The 20,722-nt window shown below is 41.8% G+C and overlaps 1 protein-coding gene across 4 annotated transcripts in view; it reads right to left on the bottom strand.

Annotated features, from left to right (window-relative positions):
• Positions 1–3,104: 3,104 nt before the first annotated feature.
• The window catches only part of LOC124777767 (COMM domain-containing protein 2), a 36,621-nt gene continuing 19,003 nt past the window's right edge, over positions 3,105–20,722 (bottom strand). For all 4 annotated transcript variants that reach the window (XM_047253273.1, XM_047253271.1, XM_047253270.1 and 1 more), the window contains 2 exons: positions 17,875–18,048; positions 3,105–3,670 (listed from right to left, as the gene is read on the bottom strand). In XM_047253273.1, the coding sequence (XP_047109229.1) occupies positions 3,470–3,670; positions 17,875–18,048 (375 nt within the window). In that variant the 3' untranslated portion in view covers positions 3,105–3,469. The remainder of the gene's footprint in view (positions 3,671–17,874; positions 18,049–20,722) is intronic.

Here is a 20,722-nt window from a genome sequence, read left to right as displayed (position 1 = left end):
CCTGTACACTGTATCTGCCTTTCCCCTAGTGACATACGCTTCTAAATACTTACATTTGTCCTCTAACCATTCCTGCTCAGCCATTTTTCATTTCCTGTCAATCTCTTTTTTTTTTTTTTAATGTTTTTATTCCCTGTTGCCAGCTTCATTTACTGTATTTTTACATTTTCTCCTTTTACCAGTTAAATTCAATATCTCTTGTGTTATCCAAGGATTTCTGCTACACCTTCCCTTTCTTTTACCTATTTCATCCTCTATTGCCTTCACTAAGTCATCTCTCAAAGCTACCCATTCTTCTTCTACTGTATTCCTTTCTCCTGCGTCCGCAGCTCGTGGTCGTGCGGTAGCGTTCTCGCTTCCTGCGCCCAGGTTCGATTCCTGGCGGGGTCAGGGATTTTTTCTGCCTCGTGATGACTGGGTGTTGTGTGCTGTTCTTAGGTTAGTTAGGTTTAAATAGTTCTAAGTTCTAGGGGACTGATGACCATCGATGTTAAGTCCCATAGTGCTCAGAGCCATTTGAACCATCCTTTCTCCTGCTGTTGTCAATCAATCCCCACTGTTCCCTCTGAAACTCTCAACAACCTCTGGTTCTTTCAGTTTATCCAGGTCCCACTTCCTTAATTTCCTACCTTTTTGCAATTTCTTCAGTTTTAATCTACAGTTCATAACCAATAAATAGTTGTCCGAGTCCACATCTGTCCCTGGAAATGTCTTACAATTTAAAAGCTGGTCCTGAAATCGCTGTCTAATCATTATATAAACAATCTGAAACCTTCTGGCGTCTCCAGGTCTCTTTCACATATACGGCCTTCTTTTACATTTCTTAAACCAAGTGTTGGCGGAGATTAAATTACGCTCTGTGCAGAATTCTATCACATGGCTTCCTCTTTCATTCCTTACCCCCATTCCATATTCACCTACTACATTTCCTTCTCTTCCTTTTCCTCCTATCAAAATCCAGTCACCCACGACTATTAAATTTTTGTCTCCCTTCACTATCTGAATAATTTCTTTTATCTCACCATACATTTCATCAATCTCTTTGTCATCTGTGGAGGTAGTTCGCATATAAACTTATACTACTGTGCTAGGCGTGGGCTTCATGTCTATATTGGCCACGATAATGTGTTCACTTTGCTGTTTGTAGTACCTTACCCGCTTTTCTATTTACTTATTCATTATTAAACCTACACCTGCATTATCCCTATTTGATTATGTGTTTACAAACCTGTGCACACCTGACGAGAAGTCCTGTTCCTCCTGCCACCAAGCTTCACTGGTGTTAAGTATACTTCCCACTGCCTGTGAAGAGGTTAAAACTCCCGTGAAGACTAGGGTTGCTCCCATTATGAACTATTCAACAAGGTACATATCTGCCCGGTGCTTTGTCCGCTATTATTCTAAACATACACTGTGTGATCAAAAGTATCCGGACACCTGGCTGAAAATTGCTTACAATTTCGTGGTGACCTCCATCGGTAATGGTAGAATTCAATATGGTGTTGGCCCACCCTTAGCCTTGATGACAGCTTCCACTCTCGCAAGCATACGTTCAATCAGGTGCTGGAAGATTTCTTGGGGAATGGCTCCCCATTCTTCATGGAATGCTCCACTGAGGAGAGGTATCAATGTCGGTTGGTGAGGCCTGGCAAGTAGTCGGCGTTCCAAAACATCCCAAAGGTGTTCTATAGGATTCAGGTCAGGACACTGTGCAGGTCAGTCCATTGCAGGGATGTTATGGTTGTGTAACCACGTGTTGAACGATGCAATCGCCATCCCTGAATTGCTCTTCAAGAGTGGGAATCAAGAAGGTGATTAAAACATCAATGTAAGCCTGTGGTGAGATAGTGCCACACAAAACATCAAGGGGTGCAAGCCCCTTCCGTGAAAAACATGACCACACCATAACACCACTACCTCCTAATTTTACTGTTTGCACTGCACACACTGACAGATGACATTCACTTGTCTTTCGCCATATCCTCACCCTGCCATCGGCTTGCCGCATTGTGTACCGTGATTCGTCAGTCCACACAATGTTTCTTCCACTGTTCAATCGTCCAATGTTTACACACCTTACACCAAGCGAGGCATTGTTTGGTATTTACCGACATGATGTGTGGCTTCCGAGTAGCCACTCGACCATGATATCCAAGTTTTCTCACCTCCCACCTAACTGTCATGGTACTTGCAATAGCTCCTGATGCAGTTTGGCATTTCTGTGTGATGGTCTGGATAAATGTCTGCCTATTACACATTACAACCCTCTTCAACTGTTGGCGGTCTCTGTCAGTCAACAGACAAGGTTGGCCTGTACACTTTTGTGCTGGATGTGTCCCTTCACGTTTCCACTTCACTATACATCAGAAACAGTGGACCTAGGGATGTTTAGGAGTGTGGAAATCTCGCATACAGACGTATGACCCAAGTGTCACCCAGTCACCAGACCACATTCGAAGTCCGTGAGTTCGGCGGAGTGCCCCATTCTGCTCTCTCATGATGTCTAATGACTACTGAAGTCGTTAATATGCAGTAGGTGGCAGCACAACACACCTAATATAAAAAACTTATGTTTTTGGGGGTGTTCAGATACCTTTCATCACATAGTGTAGTCCCACCACATTCTTCTACAGAGTGCTAAATTTTCACATTTTGTTACATCTGAAGGTGAAAGTGATGGTCAGGTACCGCAGTTATGAATTATTGCCCAGCCACGAAAATGAACCTTGCCTCAGCAGTTTCAATTACAATATCAGTAAATTAGAGTTTCTTTTCTACTGTAATCAATGAACACCTCCACTTCCCATTAGCCCTTCTTTTCTACATACTTAGATTTACTAAAACTTTTTTAACAAAGATAAAAATATCATTACCGAAATGGCGATACACTATCTCGGTAGACGGAGATACTGCAGGACAAGTAGGCAGATGGCTGGATCAAGTAAAGACGATTACTGTCCTACTTCTTCACATTATATTAAGAATGAAAGACTGCTGTGGATAGATACATCTACTCAAAGATTCAAATAGTTAAGAAATGAATGAACAAATGAGATCACAAGTAAACTGACTAATGTTGGTGAAGAATGAATTACACTTAAAAATAAAAACAAAAAGCATATATTTTATTTGGAATATATACGCTTTACAGCATTTGAAACCTAAAAAAAGACAAAAACAATTATGCATGTAACAATGTGAGCAAAACACTGGAAAGTATTGTCCATTACTTCTAACATATGTAATTTTTCTCTTGCTCATTTGATTTCAGATACCAGACAAACTGCAATAACTGTACTGCTTCCAGCAATCAGAACTTTATCCAAATCATGTCATTTCTCTTTGGCACCAACTCTTCTGTAAGAATATGCATGTAATTCTGGTCTGTAAGCTCCACAGTTAGCAACATATTTGCTTTCAATATGAAAGCACTGTAAACAGGTGTGAGAGAGAGCAAACAGGATATTTTCTATTTAAAGCTCCGTAAAACCCTGCGTGTGTGCTGACTCTTTGCTTCACGGAGGGCTTCTTCAAGTACTTGTGTAATATGAAGTAAATTATTTGGATCTGTTTGAAGGCAAATATTGTTATCACCCTTACCAGCTTCTGTCAATGTAAGATTCATTGTTATAAGGGGAGTTACCTGTTGCATTAATGATCTTGATGCTACCTGAAAAGAAAAGGAATACTTACAAACCATTTTTATCTCACACATAATATTTTTTGTTGTAACAAAGAACAAATAATATGCTATATTACTTTCTCCCAAAGGCTTCAGTGTAATTGCAATTTATGGTAAACACATGATCAAACAGTGTAATGAGTATATTTCAAACAATGGAAAATCAGGATGGACTACTGGTAATATTGTAAGAAGGATACATTGCTACTCACCATACAGAGGAGAAGTTGAGTTGCAGATAAGTACAAGAAAAAGATTGCTACACATTTGAGCTTTCAGCTAATAGGCGGCCGCCTCCTAACACACACACACACACACACACACACACACACACACACAGAGAGAGAGAGAGAGAGAGAGAGAGAGAGAGAGAGAGAGAGAGAGAGAGAGAGAGAGACTATGCCTGATGAGAGAATCAATCTGTGGGTGCCTGATGGGAGAAGCAATCTGTGGGCAGGAAGGGTTAAGAAAGGGCTGGGGTGGGGAGGGGGAGGGAAAACAGGATGGAGGGAGGGAAAACAGGATGAGGGGAGGGGTGGGGGAGTGTGTACTGCTGCTTGTAAGAGTATATAGACACATGGTAGGGAAAGGGTAAGACTGCTAGGTTCATTTGTGAGGTTTGAGTGCGGGGGGGGGGGGGGGGGGGGTGGAAGGGGAGCACAAAAAGGAGAGACATAAAGGAGGGGAAACAGACTTGTGGGCGTATTGATGGAATAGAAGGCTGTGCAGTGCTGGAGTGGTACAGGTAAGGATAGGTGGGTGAAGGACAGGGACTAGCATAGGTTGAGGCCAGGGGGGTTATGGGAACATAGGATATATTGCAGGGACAGTTCTCGCTTGGGCAATTCAGAAAAATTGGTGTCGGTAGGAAGGATCCAGATGCCACACACTATGAAATAGTCAATGAACTGAAGCACAATGTGTTGGGCAGCATGTTCAGCAACTGGATGGTCCAGTTGTCTCTTGGTAACAGATTGTCAGTGGCTATCCATACAGACAGACAGCTTCTTATTCACATGCCAAAGTAGAAAGCAGCACATTAGTTGCAGCTTAGTTTGTATATCACATGACTGCTTTCAAAAGTACCCCTGCCTCTGATGGGGTAGGTAATGTCTGTGACCACACTGCAGCAAGTGATGGTGGTACGACAATGTATGCATTATGTCTATTTCAGAGATATGAGCCAGGAGGGAAGGTGGGAAGGATAACAGACAGGATATACCTTATATCAGGGTATGACAAGATTTAGTCAAAACCCTGGTGAAGAATGTGATTCAGATGCTGGTTGGTACTGAGTCATGAGGGGAGTTCTCCTTTGTGGCCAGGTAGAGGGCATGTGGGAGGGGCAGGTGACTAGAGAGGTAAGGCATGGGAGATTGTTTCTTTACAGGGTTGGGAGGGTAGTTTCAGCTTGCGAAAGCCTAAGCAGATCTCTGATATACTTGGCGAAGGACTCCTCATCACTACACATGTGATGTCCATAGGTGGCTAGGCCGTATGGAACAGACTACTTGGTGTGGAATGGTTGGCAGCTGTCAAAGTGGAGGTATTGCTGGTGTTTGGTAAGTTGATTTGGACAGAAGTACTGATGTAGCCATCTTTGAGGTGGAGGTCAATGTTGAGGAAGGTGTCATGTTGGGTTGAGGAGGAGCAGGTGAAGCGAATGGGGGAGAAGATGTTAAGCTTCTGGAGAAATGTGAATAGGGTGTCCTCACCCTCATTCCAGACCATGGAGATGCCATCAATGAATCTGGACCACATGAAGTGTTTGGGATTCTGAATGGTCACAAAGGATTTCTCTACATGGTCAATAAATAGGTTGGCACAGGATGGTGAAACACAGGTGGCCATTGCTGTATCATGTATTTGTTTGTATGTAATGCCTTCAAGGGCGAAGTAATTGTGATTGGGGATGGAGTTGTTCATGGTGACCAGGAAGGAGATTGTACATATGGAGACAGTCGGGCACTGACAAAGGTAGTGTTCAATAGCAGTAAGGCCACAGACTTAAGGGATGTTAGTGCACAGGGAGGTGGCTTCAATAGTGGTAAAGGAACAGGAACACAAACTATGGAGAGTTGGTGGAAGAAATGGTTAAAATCTTTTTATATATCAGAATAGATTATGAGTGATAGGAGAGAGCAGAGATTCTCTCAGTGGGAGCACAGAAACTAGCCACGGTGGAATGCCCTGAGTACTGTAGTTGGTGTTTTGTACTTGTGACTGCTGCTGAATGGCACTGCATTGTGTTCAGTAATGAATTGCTATTTTGTACCATCCCAGATGACTGTCGTCAGCAAGTATGTCACTAAACTAGTTAAACATCCCATTCTCCAAATGTTTTGGGAAGGCTCAGTGGTATTACTCCTGATATCATGGTGTGGGGAACTATCAAGTATAACTTCAGACCATGGGTAGTAGGGACTAGAGACATCAGTGGGCATAACAGTACATCACAGTCTGAATGCATCCTCACATGTGACCTCCCATGAGTCACTATCGTGGTGCCATTTTTTAATAGGGCAATACTCGCCCACGACATGCATCTCTATGAACTGTCTGCGTGATGTTAAGGTACTTCCATGCCCAGCAAAATTTCCTGATCTGCCTCCAATACAACATGTGTGGAACCAGTCTGGATGTCAATTCTGCAGTGTCAGTAACCAAGATATCAAGAACTAGTAACAACATTTGTGGGTCAGCTTGCCCCAGGAGAGGATACAACAGCTTTACGACACCGTTCCCAACAGACTCAGTGCATGCATCCATGACAGAGGGGTGCGATGTCATTCTTAAAAGTGGGCAGTGGGCACATACTGCCACGTTCTTTGTATATTTGACTCAATTTTTTAATCACTGAAATAACGTCACATACATTCTCAACACATTCAGATTAGTTTCATTTCCTCCTCCCCTTCTAGGTCCTTCATTTGTAAGTGTATCTATAATCTAATTAAAATTATTCATTAGTCAATATCTGCTATAGGCTGCAACATCATGGCTGCAACAGTTGTCAGCTGCCTGTTGAATAAGACTAGTGCAAATTTAAATGCTTCAATCACTGATACACTGCAGGCTTACTAGAACATCAGGTACTGTGTTGTATTCAATCAAAGGAAATGAACAAGCACTTTTGTACCACTGGATAATTCATGCATGAAATTGAGAACACTGGCAGGAGGAACTAAGATCCTAGAAATGTAGTGTCAACATACAGACATTTTAAATCACACTATAGGTACCATCCTCATCTTAGTTTTCATTTAATGAAATGTCATTCTTACTCACATTGCTGTCTTTAAGCGGGCAGTACACACACACACACACACACACACACACACACACACAGTGAATATGACTTCATCAGTTTGTGTTGTCAATTTAACTGCATGGAATAATGCTGCAACAGCTCAATACAAACAAGACAAAAAAGGAGACAAGGGGAGGGGGAAGGGGGGGGGGAGAGAGAGAGAGAGAGAGAGAGAGAGAGAGAGAGAGAGAGAGAGAGAGAGAGAGAGAGAGAGGAGGGGGAGGGGGAGGGGCGGGTTTGGGGAGGGAGGAGGAGGGGGAGGGGCGGGTTTGGGGAGGAGGGGTTTGGGGAGGGGGAGGGGCGGGTTTGGGGAGGAGGGGTTTGGGGAGGGGGGAGGGAATGGGAGTGGGTGGGGATGGGGAGAGAAAGGGAGTGAGGAGGGGGAGGGAAGGGGAGGGGGAGAGAGGAGAAGGGGGAGGGAAGGGGAGGGGGAGAGAGGAGAAGGGGGAGGGGAGAGCAAGGGAGAGGGAGAGAGGAGGAGAAGGGGGAGGGAGAGAGGAGGAGGAGGAGGAGAAGGAGAGGGGAGGGGGAGGGAGAGAGGAGGAGGAGAAGGAGAGGGGAGGGGGAGAGAGGAGGGGAAGGTGAGGTGAGGGGGAGAGAGGAGGAAAAGGGGGAGAGGGAGAGGGAGAGGAGGAGGAGGAGGAGGAGGAGAAGGAGAGGGAAGGGGGAGAGAGGAGGAGAAGGTGAGGGGAGGGGAGGGGGAGAGAGGCGGAAAAGGGGGAGAAAGGAGAGAGGAGGAGAAGGAGAGGGGAGGGGGAGAGAGGAGGAGGAGGGGAGGGGGAGAGAGGAGGAAAAGGGGGAGAGGGAGAGAGGAAGAAAAGGGGGAGGGGGTGGGAGGGGGTGAGAGGAGGAGAAGGGGGAGGAGAGAGAGAGGATGAGAAGGAGGTGAGGATAGAGGAGGAGAAGGGGTACGAGAGAGAGAGAGAGAGAGAGAGAGAGAGAGAGAGAGAGAGAGAGAGAGAGAGAGAGAGAGAGGATGAGAAGGAGGTGAGGATAGAGGAAGAGAAAGGGGGGAGGAGGGAGGAGGAGATCAGGGGGAGAGGAGGGGGCAGTCATATAAGTAATAAATCTGGAAAGACAGCATCAGTCGTAGAGCAGCCGCACATGCAGCAGCATCGAGATAGATTAGTTATGCCGCGTTATTTTAGGAGGAGTAGGCATTCACGTCTTACACTTTTTAAAGCAATAGACAACATTTCTATTACTACCAAGGATTATGTAGGCCCCAAAGTCATCTTGCATGGGCCATTGGTGTTTTGCGGTGCAGTTTTGAACTTCACTCTTGCTAACAAGGATACGAATGGACACGGTAACAGCTGGGTCACCGTTGCTCTTGTACGTGGACCAAAAGTCGATAAAGTAAAAGGGCTATATAATTTCAATTCACGTGATGTCATCGCTTATCGGACATTTCAGATTTGTGAAGTTTTCAACAGAGATAAGGATTCATCGTATTGCATGTTGAGTATGCCTTTAGTTCTCAGGACCAGGAATCATCCTAAAATAAATGAATCGCAATTTGTCTCAGTGTGGGTGAAAGGTGTTGACAACTGCAAAAAGATCTTAAACAAACATAAAACTAGTTTTATGTGCAGCACTATGTTTTCTTTTATTGTGGCTTTTTGAGCAATTTGTTTTGTGGTTTTTAATATTATCAAAAGTGTTTATTACTTATTTCATTATCTACAATATTGGCACTAGCGCATATGTCAACTACTGTCTCTGAACTCTTCCTCTTTTTAACGATCTGACTTTCGTTGGGTTCTATTTCACTGCTTTTTATTACTGTAATGTCTTTTATATGTTATAAGCTCATTACAGACTTCAACTATCGTATCCCCCTTTATTTTATGCTGTTCAATTAATTATTGAAAGCTAGGGTATGCCAACATTAGTGACATCTGGTGAACTTACAACACAAACATTTTGTGGCTACTGTACGGCAGCTCGTTTTGAACAGTAGTGCTACTGATAACATGACTTGTGCCTATGATGTTATTTATGTACATTTGACGATGCTGGTGCTGATTTTGCATTTAACATTTGATGAGGCCACTATGCCTGCAGTACATTAGGACTTTGTTTTTATAAACAGGTATGCCTCTTCATACTTAAAGCGCACTAATGCATATATTTGTCAGTAGTACTTTTCATTATGATCTACTTATTGTTTTTAAGCTGTAGACAATCTGTGAGTGTATTTACGTTTTTTCCCATTTTTGCTGCAGATCTGATGATGGTCATTATTGACCAAACCCGGTAATCTGTTCACAAAAAGTTTGTGACAGTAGACGTAAATAAAAAAAACCTTCTCTCTCATTCACTTCATCTGGCCCCCTCTACCCAACAAACCACCTTCCTGGACATTGACCTCCACTTCTCTAATGGCTCCACCCACGTCTCTGTCCACATTAAACCCACCAACAGTATCTGCATTTTTGACAACCTACAGCATGCTGAAGAAGGCCTTCATCACTGACAGGCGATACCCACAAATCTAATCTGCAAACAGATTTCCCATGCCATATTCTCACAAAGCGACAATCACCCCACCCACCCCCCCCCCCCCCCCCCCCCACCCCAAGAAGTAGCTACAAAGGAGTGTGCCCCTTGTGACTTTGAGCAAAAAAGGCAGTCATCAGAACAGCACACAACATCCTCTCCTTGACAAAAGAAAGTACATTATTCAAAATCCAAAACAAAAGTAATGCTCATTGCCTTTTCTGCCAACAAATGTGGTGGTGCACCAATAACACTTTGCTGTTGGCACGTCTTGTACAAATTTACTTGTTTGGCCCCAGCAGCACTAATATGGATTACTGGGCTTGTCGCCAGCCACTTGTCACCTTTCTGTTGATGACAAGCTTCAAACGCATTGACTTTTGCATGCTTTAATTTTCAAGAAATCCTCCATTTTGCCGTATCGTTCCACAAATTCAAATTTTCTTTTCAAGTAACTTCTCTACAAGTTCTACACTGTAGTAATAAATATCCATACAGAGGTGATGCCTTTCCATCAGAAGGTGTCAATAGTTCCGTCACTGTTGTTGCTAAAGGCTGTCCAGTGCCGGAATATATCTTAAATGAGGAAATGTATCCCATACTCTAATCTCACAGCATCCGAATGAGTATGCCGTATTTTGTAATTTTCGACATTTGTAAACTTTAAAACTTGACCGTCCATGCTACGGTGTCATTCCTTCATCAATTGAGATGTTTTGACTTAGGTTAAACATCTCTTTAAACTTCTTGGAAAAATAATCAATTACGAATTGCACTTTGACAAGCTGGTCGGCAATATCTGATTTATTGTTGCAGTCAGAAAAATGTAAAAATGATAATATTTGTCTGAATCGGTTGCGGGACATCGTTTTGCGAAATGTTGATGTGCCAATCAACAGCTTTGTCGACCAATAATCATCAATCCTTGATATTTTACAATTCCCATAAGGATAGCAAGCCCAAACTATTTTCTAAGTTCGGGTCGGGCAATGTCAACAAATTTGGCATTTTTAAAATCCAGTTTCCTTCTATTGCAATTTTGACTGTAGTACTTGTTGGTTTCGTTGCTAATATATTCAAATAGATCATTCCCAATATATAATTCTACAATATCCTTGATGCTCTGTGTATCTTTGGGAAATATGTTTGGACCCAGTGGTCCTTCAAATTTATTATTGGTCCTCAGTAAATCAAAGTCTGACCACTGTGCACTGTCTTCTTCATCTGATTCAGCCAAATTAGTTGGCAACCTTAGCATTTGCCAAATTTTTATTGAACGTATTTCACTATCTTTCTATGATTCTGCTTCACTTCAAACTTTTTTTATATCCAATGTCTTCTTCCCGATTGACTAAGTTGTCCGGAAAGTTAGACAAGACGTTCGTACATTCTGCGTAAAGAATCATATTGTCTCTTTCGTCCACAATGCTGGAAGGGCTCAAGTACCTATAAAAACAAAAATCTTGTTGATGTGTGTAACTTATTGTTACCTAAACAAAACATCAACAGAATGCAAAAGTTCCTAAGTGCCGTCGATGGCCACTGCATGATACTATGCTCATGACACCACTGTGGTGTCGCCAGCCACTGAGCGATGCTATGCAGACGACACAACTGCAGTGTCATTGGCTGTTGACTGCTATTTCGCACACAACACCACTGTGGTGTTGCTGGATGGCATAGCATTAATTTGTATCAGCTGGACAAACTTAACAGCCTTTCTATGTGCAGGTTTTGAAATGAGTAAGGGGAGCAATCTGAAGAAAAGTCCAGTGAAATGGCAAGGACGATGGACACTGAATCATAACAATTCTCCCTCCCACACATCACTTGCTATGGGGACATGGCTCACAGATATGAACATTCTGCTCCTCTATCAGCCTCCCTATTCACTGGATTTATCATTGGCAGATTTCTGGCTCTTTCACAAAATGGAAAAGGGCCTCAAAGCTAACTGTTTTGCCTTGTAGAAGATATCAAAACCAACCTTATGGCTAAACTTCACAAGCACCAAAACAGGACTTTCATCATTGTTTCCAGCAATGGAAAGAATGGAGAAACTGTGTGTGTGTGTGTGTGTGTGTGTGTGTGTGTGTGTGTGTGTGTGTGTGTTTGAGGTATAATAAGTTTCTTGTATTTCACAAAAATTTTAGTTGTTGCATTCTCAAACTTATCGAATCGCTTACGTGAAACAAAACAGCAATTTTAGAACTTGGTCTCTTCTTGGATAAATTTCTAAGAACACACATGATCACACCCTGTGAGTGTGATAATCTCCTGTAGAGCTTCAACTCAATGGTTCTGAGCATGAGCACTTGCATTTGCTTGAGTTCTTGTTTGTGGCCACATCTGAAGACATTGCAGAAGTGGCATGGTGATAAGTGAGATAAATAGATACACACAACACGGTTGCACCAACAACAGGAAAGTGTGACTTGTAAATGCAGCAATGGTGAATTTTGTAAATGCAGCAATGGTGAGTTTTTATTATGTGACAGCAATACAATCTTCACATTTTCGTCTGCAGCTGAAGAAATCTTATCTTTTTACAGAAAAAGATGAATTTGCAAAATGCTTAGTGAGCTACAAGACACTGGATGTTGTTGTTTGCTGTTGTTGTGCTCTTCGGTCCTGAGACTGGTTTGATGCAGCTCTCCATGCTACTCTATCCTATGCAAGCTTCTTCATCTCCCAGTACCTACTGCAGCCTACATCCTTCTGAATCTGCTTAGTGTATTCATCTCTTGGTCTCCCTCTACAATTTTTACCCTCCACGCTGCCCTCCAGTACTAAATTGGTGATCCCTTGATGCCTCAGAACATGTCCTACCAACCGATCCCTTCTTCTAGTCAAGTTGTGCCACAAACTCCTCTTCTCCCCAATTCTATTCAATACCTCCTCATTAGTTATGTGATCTACCCATCTAATCTTCAGCATTCTTCTGTAGCACCACATTTCGAAAGCTTCTATTCTCTTCTTGTCCAAACTATTTATCGTCCACGTTTCACTTCCATACATGGCTACACTCCATACAAATACTTTCAGAAACAACTTCCTGACACTTAAATCAATACTCGATGTTAACAAATTTCTCTTCTTCAGAAACACTTTCCTTGCCATTGCCAGCCTACATTTTATATCCTCTCTACTTCGACCATCATCAGTTATTTTGCTCCCCAAATGGCAAAACTCCTTTACTACTTTAAGTGTCTCATTTCCTACTCTAATTCCCTCAGCATCACCAGATTTAATTTGACTACATTCCATTATCCTCGTTTTGCTTTTGTTGATGTTCATCTTATATCCTCCTTTCAACACACTGTCCATTCCATTCAACTGCTCTTCCAAGTCCTTTGCTGTCACTGACAGAATTACAATGTCATCGGCAAACCTCAAAGTTTTTATTTCTTCTCCATGGATTTTAATACCTACTCCAAACTTTTCTTTTGTTTCCTTTACTGCTTGTTCAATATACAGATTGAATAGCATCGGAGAGAGGCTACAACCCTGTCTCACTCCCATCCCAACCACTGCTTCCCTTTCAAGTCGCTCGACACTCGTAACTGCCATCTGCTTTCTGTACAAATTGTAAATAGCCTTTTGCTCCTTGTATTTTACCCCTGCCACATTCAGAATTTGAAAGAGAGTATTGCAGTCAACATTGTCAAAAGCTTTCTCTAAGTCTACAAATGCTAGAAATGTAGGTTTACCTTTCTTTAATCTTTCTTCTAAGATAAGTTGTAGGGTCAGTATTGCCTCACGTGTTCCAACATTTCTACAGACTCCAAACTGATCTTCCCCAAGGTCAGCTTCTACCAGTTTTTCCATTAGTCTGTAAAGAATTCGCTTTAGTATTTTGCAGCTGTGACTTATTACACTGATAGTTTGGTAATTTTCACATCTGTCAACACCTGTTATCTTTGGGATTGGAATTATTATATTCTTCTTGAAGTCTGAGGGAATTTTGCCTGTCTCATACATCTTGCTCACCAGATGGTAGAGTTTCGTCAGGACTGGCTCTCCCAAGGCTGTCAGTAGTTCTAATGGAATGTTGTCTACTTCCGGGGCCATGTTTCGACTTAGGTCTTTCAGTGCTCTGTCAAACTCCTCACGCAGTATCATATCTCCCATTTCATCTTCATCTACATCCTCTTCCATTTCCATAATATTGTCCTCAAGAACATTGCCCTTTATAGACCCTCTATGTATTCCTCCCACATTTCTGCTTTCCCTTCTTTGCTTAGAACTGGGTTTCCATCTGAGCTCTATGTACTCTTCCCACCTTTCTGCTTTCCCTTCTTTGCTTAGAACTGGGTTTCCATCTGAGCTCTTGATATTCATGCAAGTGGTTCTCTTTTCTCCAAAGATCTCTTTAATTTTCCTGTATCTATCTTACCCCCTAGTGAGATAAGCCTCTACATCCTTACATCTGTCCTCTAGCCATTCCTGCTTAACCATTTTGCACTTCCTGTCGATCTCATTTTTGAGACAGTTGTATTCCTTTTTGCCTGCTTCACTTGCATTTTTGTATTTTCTCCTTTCATCATTTAAATTCAGTATCTCTTCTGTTACCCAAGGATTACTACTAGCCCTCGTCTATTTACCTACTTGATCCTCTGCTGCCTTCACTATTTCATTGCTAAAAGCTACCCATTCTTCTTCTACTGTATTTCTTTCCCCCATTCCTGTCAATTGTTCCCTTATGCTCTCCCTGAAACTCTCTACAACCTCTGGTTCTTTCAGTATATCCAGGTCCCATCTACTTAAATTCCCACCTTTTTGCAGTTTCTTCAGTTTTAATCTACAGTTCATAACCAATAGATTGTGGTCAGAGTCCACATCTGCCCCTGGCAATGTCTTGCAATTTAAAATCTGGTTCCTGAATCTCTGTCTTACCATTATATAATCTATCTGAAACCTTTCAGTATCTCCATGGTTCTTCCATGTATACAACCTTCTTTCATGATTCTCGAACCAAGTGTTAGCTATGATTAAGTTATGCTCTGTGCAAAATTCTACCAGGCGGCTTCCTCTTTCATTTCTTAGCCCCAATCCATATTCACCTACTATGTTTCCTTCTCTTCCTTTTCCTACCGTCGAATTCCAGTCACCCATGACTATTAAATTTTCGTCTCCCTTCACTACCTGAATAAGTTTTTTATATCATCAAATATTTCATCAATTTCTTCATCATCTGCAGAGCTAGTTGGCATATAAACTTGTACTACTGTAGTAGGCATGGGCTTCATGTCTATCTTGGCCACAATAATGCATTCACTATGCTGTTTGTAGTAGCTTACCCGCACTCCTATTTTTTTATTCATTATTAAACCTACTCCTGCATTACCCCTATTTGATTTTGTATTTATAACCCTGTATTCACCTGACCAAAAGTCTTGTTCCTCCTGCCACCGAACTTCACTAACTCTCACTGTATCTAGCTTTAACCTATCCATTTCCCTTTTTAAATTTTCTAACCTACCTGCCCGATTAAGGGATCTGACATTCCACGCTCCGATCCGTAGAACGCCAGTTTTCTTTCTCCTGATAACGACGTCCTCTTGAGTAGTCCCTGCCCGGAGATCCGAATGGGGGATTATTTTACCTCCGGAATATTTTAACCAAGAGGACACCATCATCATTTAATCATACAGTAAAGCTGCATCCCCTCGGGAAAAATTACAGCTGCAGTTTCCCCTTGCTTTCAGCCGTTCGCAGTACCACAACAGCAAGGCCGTTTTGGTTAGTGTTACAAGGCCAGATCAGTCAATCATCCAGACTGTAGCCCCTGCAACTACTGAAAAGGCTGCTGCCCCTCTTCAGGAACCACACGTTTGTCTGGCCTCTCAACAGATACCCCTCCGTTGTGGTTGTACCTACAGTACGGCTATCTGTATCATTGAGGCACGTAAGCCTCCCCACCAACGGCAAGGTCCATGGTTCATTGTGGACGGGGGCGGGGGGGGGGGACACGGGATACTTTTCAGAAATTCAATTTACAACAACTTTACATGTTACATGTCTTGTCACATCAAAGCATATGGAACTGGAACATGTGAAGGACCCAAGAGTGTACAAGCAGTCTTAAAACTTGAAAGTAAGCTCTCTGAAGAGGAGCATAAAGACAGAAAAATGAAGTGAGCCTGCTGGTCAGGAGAGTTACACAACTGCAATACTTTTAGCAGAGTTCTTGCAACTTTTCACTGACAGTGATTTAATAAAAAAACTGGTTAGTAGTTGCAGCTGAACATTTATGACCAGTTCAGAAGAACCATTTTGGATGGTGCTACTACCAAACATGGCACTTATGCATTGCATACAGGATATGGCAGTCAGCTTGCAAATCTTTGTAAAGAGTTTTTTTGTGTATTCTGTAGTAATTGAAGAAAGTACAGACATTAAGGACACAGCCTAGCTAGCTACCTATCAAACATGTAAACAGTGAACAACAGGTCATGTAAGAGCTTCTGGGCTTAGTAACAATGTAGAATATGAAAACTCATGCGATCTATTGTTTTCTGTATGCACAGACAGAGTGCAGCCATCTTGTGAAATAACGGAGGGGATTCGTAGTGCAAGTGAATGACTAAATGGAAAACCTTCCAGTACCCAATGAAATCACAGGCGTTCATTGCAAGCTTCACCTGAGGAATTTATGTGCAAAGAATGTCACTTTCAAAAATGTAATTCAAGAACTTTTTTGAAAATATCAACAACCAGTACAAAATTCTTCCTTATTGCAATGAGGTGCAGACCTTATTTGGGGCCAATTGCTAAACTGATTTTTTTTATCTTTTGGATCAAAGTGCTATTTTTCTCGAAATGAGTAATGGGTGTATTTCTAAACTCAAAAAAGTACTCATGGAAAAGTGATCTTACATTCCTTGTCAAAATAATCAGCCATTTTGAACAACTTCAGCACTTTATTTGAGGGCAAGGATCTACTGATAACTCATTTCTTTGAGCAATTTGTCCAAAGTTACAGTTTCATTTTTGATGCTTGTGCATTAAAAATGAAACTGTCACTTTGGATGAATTAGCTGGACAAAGAAAATGCCTCAGAATCTAGTTCCTAATGTGCACAACATGGCTGCAGTCAAATTATCAATGTATGGTTCAATCTATACCTGGGCAACTGTTTTCATGAATGAAGAACAATAAAATATCAGATGATCACCTGAATTGCACACTGCACCTGTAATGCACATGAAAGGATGCACAGAGAGGACCGAGAGTGCAAGACTTGGTTAAAAATCATTACATTTGTAATATCTGATTAACTGAAATGAGCAATAATAAAATTAAGAGGTAGCTGTACTTTTTAAGTTTTTTGTTTTCTATATAGCAGTGAAATCTCATTTACTGTGACTTACATGCTACTGGTTGCAAAATAAATTAGCCTCAGAAATATGTGGAATTGCATCATTAAATGCATTGTTCCCATTCAGGTCGCCACATGGTTCCCCACCCTTCCCTGTGATAAGAGTGGTTGCAGTGACTGGTGCTCAATGGCCAGTGGTTGCCAACTGCTTGCAGAGCACATTGGTTGTGAAGCCCTGGCCTAGTGCAGTATAAGTGTCAGAATGCAATATCAGTTCATTTAATAATGTCCAGGTTGTGAATTCCTCAGGATAGGGGCACTATCCCAGAAACTGGGATTTTCACATGTCACCAAATCAAAGGTGTATTGTGAATACCTCAACCTGGGTAAAACCACTACAGCCACAGTGTAATCCCCTGAGTCATAATGTGAACTGAATAGTCTCCAAACAATGTAAAGTGCAGCTGACAGTTTTAGGAAAGTTCCAGGTTTGAGTCCTGGTCCAGCACACAGTTTTGATCTGGCAGAAAGTTTCAGCTCTCTGATATATCTGCCATCATTTATCACTGCCTAACAATAAAGGAACATACTGTCACTCATATATATCTGCTCATTCACCTATTCTATTCTACGGTGACTTTCATCTCATGCAAGACAATGCAATGTATGGCTCCATCACTGCAGGGCTGTTACAGAATGGTTTGTGGATCACACTTTGCAGATGACTGCCTTTGTTGCCTCAGTTACATAGAGCACATCTTGGACACACACACACACACACTACTGAGTGAACTGTGCTTGCACTAGTTCAAGCTCCAACATTTTCATCTATGGTGATGGATGAATGGTCATAGATCAGGTTGGCCCTCCAACAATAGATCTTTTAAAGATGATCTTAGGCACTCACAAAATACATTTTGAATGTGTCAGTCAAATGCACTGCACAATTTCAAAATAACAGTGTGTAATTTATTACACTACATTATCTATCAATACATCCAAAAGCTAGTATGCTTAGCAATACCATTAACACACACATAAAAAGAAAAACTGGCTTACTTGAGCTTCAAACCTCCATTCAAGATTTTTATAATGTGGAAGACTAACTGTCATATTAGAGAGAACATCTCTGATCTCAGACTTCACTCCTTCATAAAATGAACACAGCACTTCTTGATGCTGGTCAGTAAACCCCAGTGTTACTAGAGTGTCCTTAAAGTCAGCTGCAGTAAGCTGCAAAACAAACATAGGATTAGACAAATTTTGATTTACGTTGTTTCAAAAGTCAATATGTTTGCAGGAAAGTATAGGGCTGGGCTTGCAGAACCTAAGCCTGTAATAGTGTTACATATATCCATCCCTCCACACCCAATACTCTTTCTCAAAACAGTGACCCAATTAGAGTGAGTAGTTGTGTCAGATATGTTGGATGGGATGTACACAGAAGACACAAGGAGACCAAAAGGTAAGAGGAGACTAAGAAGTAGATTAAGGAACAATAAGGGGGAAGTTAGAAAATGTGAGTAGGAGCATCTCGCACTGGTCCACATCAGGCTAATGGCCTGGATCCTTACATGATGATAAAGGAAAGAGCAAGATGAAACATGATAATTATGGAAGCAGTGTGTAGATTACCCATGAACAATGGTCCCTACTAATGTGGGATGGTTTACGTGCCTCAGTGATACAGACAGCCACAATGGAGGGGTACTGTGGAGCAACCATAATAACCAGTGGTTTCTGAAGCACGGCAGCAGCCTTTTCAGCAGTTTCAGGAGCAACATTCTGGGTAACTGACTGATATGGCCTTGTAACATTACCACCCAACACAGCCTTGCTGTGCTGGTATTGCAGATGGCTGAAAGCAAGAGGAAGCTACAGCCCTTTTTTTTCCCCTCCAGGGGTACACAGCTCTACTGTATGGCTTAATGACAATCACATAATCTTAGGTAAAATATTCCAGAGGCAAAATGGTCTCCCCATCAGGATCACTGACATTCTGTGAGTCAGGGTGTGAAATGTTAGGCAGGTTAATGAAATTAAAACAGGAATGGATAGCATGAAGTTTGTTACCATGGGTATTAGTGAAGTTCAGTGGCAAGTACAACAGGACTTCTGATCAGATGAGTGTAAGGTTATAACTACAAAATCAAATAGTGATAACGCAAGAGCCGCAATAAAAAAGAAAACAGCAATGTGGCTAAACTATTTTGAACAGCGTGGTGACTTATCACAGACAGGCATGAAGACAACAACCACCACCGTAGTACAAGCTACAATGTCAACAAACTGATGAGACTGAAATAATGTAAAATGAGATAAACGAAATTATTCAGGTAGTTAAGGGAGAAGAAAATTTAATTGTGATGGATCACTGGAATTCAATAATGTGAAAAGAAAGAGAACGAAGGAAGAGAACATTGGGCTGCGGGGGGGGGGGGGGGGGGGGGGGTGGAAGATCCTTGAAGAATTTTACACACATTGTAATTTAGCCATTGCTAACACTTGCCTTAAGAATAATGAAAGGAGGTTATGTATGCATACACTTCCAGGGGCTGATGTGGACTCTAAGATGTATTGGTTATGAACTGCAGAGCGAAAATGAAGTCATTGCAAAAAGGTGTAGGAAATTAAGGAGATATGACTTTAATAAATCAATGGAACCAGAGCTTGTTGGGAGTTTCAGAAAGAGCATTAGGCAGCGCTGGACTGAAACAAAGAAAAGGAAGACAATAGAAGGCAAATGGAGAGCTTTAAGAGGTGAAATAGGAAAGGCAGCAGAGATCATAAGTAAAAAGACAAGGTCTAGTAGAAATCTTTGGATGAAACGAGATACTAAATTTAACTGATGAATGGGGAAATTATAAACATGCAGCAAAGGAAGCAGGCAAAAGGGAATACAAACATCTAAAAATGAGATAGACAGAAAGCAGAAAATGGTAAAGCAGGAATGGCTAGAAGACAAATGCAAGGCTGTAGAAGCATGCATACCTATGGGAAAGATAGATGGTGTCAGAAAATCAAAGAGGCCTTTGGACAAAAGAGAGGCAACTGTACGATATCAAGAGCTCAAATGCCAATGCAGGATTAAGCAAGGAAGAGAAGGCTGAAAAATGGAATGAATATATAGAGTGTTTATAAGGGAAACAAACTAGAAGACGATGTGAGAGGAAGAGAGGGAGAAGAAGATGAAGATTATGTAAGAGGAAGAGGAAGAGACGGAGAAGAAGGTGAAGATGACATGGGAGATGCAATACACATTGTGTTAGTGAATTCCTGAATTCACCCAAGCATAAATACCTTTTTCAATTTGACTCCAACACATCAGAAGATTATGGCGTAGGACAGAACTGAGTCAGAGTATGCTATCAAATCTGTCTGCAGGTTAACACAGGGAGAAGTACATGAAATGTAGTCATAGTCGCAAATACGAACAACCATCAGCTGTGTAACGGAATGACGACAATGAAAATTTGTGCCGGACTGAGACTCAACCCAAATTTCCCTCTAATTGCATGCTGCTGCCTTACCACTACGCTGTCCGAGCATGTCCCATGGCCAGAACCAAACTTCCATGTGTCTACAAAATGCACTCGTACATTCATTATGTACATTCCCATACAAAGGAGCCAAATTTAAATGGAAGTTGCCTGCCTGGTGTCGGTGGATTAATATGATATTATAGTGCCTGTGTTGTTCAGAATTATGATGCAATGTTCCTGAAATCTGAACAATCACACAGATAATGTTTTAGGGAAAGCAAATCAAAAACTGACTTTTATTGGCAGAACAGTTAGAAGATGCAACAGGTCTACTGAAGAGACTGCTTACATTATGCTTGTCTGCCCTCTGCTAGAATTCTGCTGTGCGGTATGGTATCCTTACCAGATAGGATTGATGGAACACA

Source organism: Schistocerca piceifrons, chromosome 2 (assembly GCF_021461385.2).
Source record: "Schistocerca piceifrons isolate TAMUIC-IGC-003096 chromosome 2, iqSchPice1.1, whole genome shotgun sequence".
NCBI classification, from domain to species: Eukaryota; Metazoa; Arthropoda; class Insecta; order Orthoptera; family Acrididae; genus Schistocerca; species Schistocerca piceifrons.
This window is presented reverse-complemented; position numbering and strand designations above follow the sequence as displayed.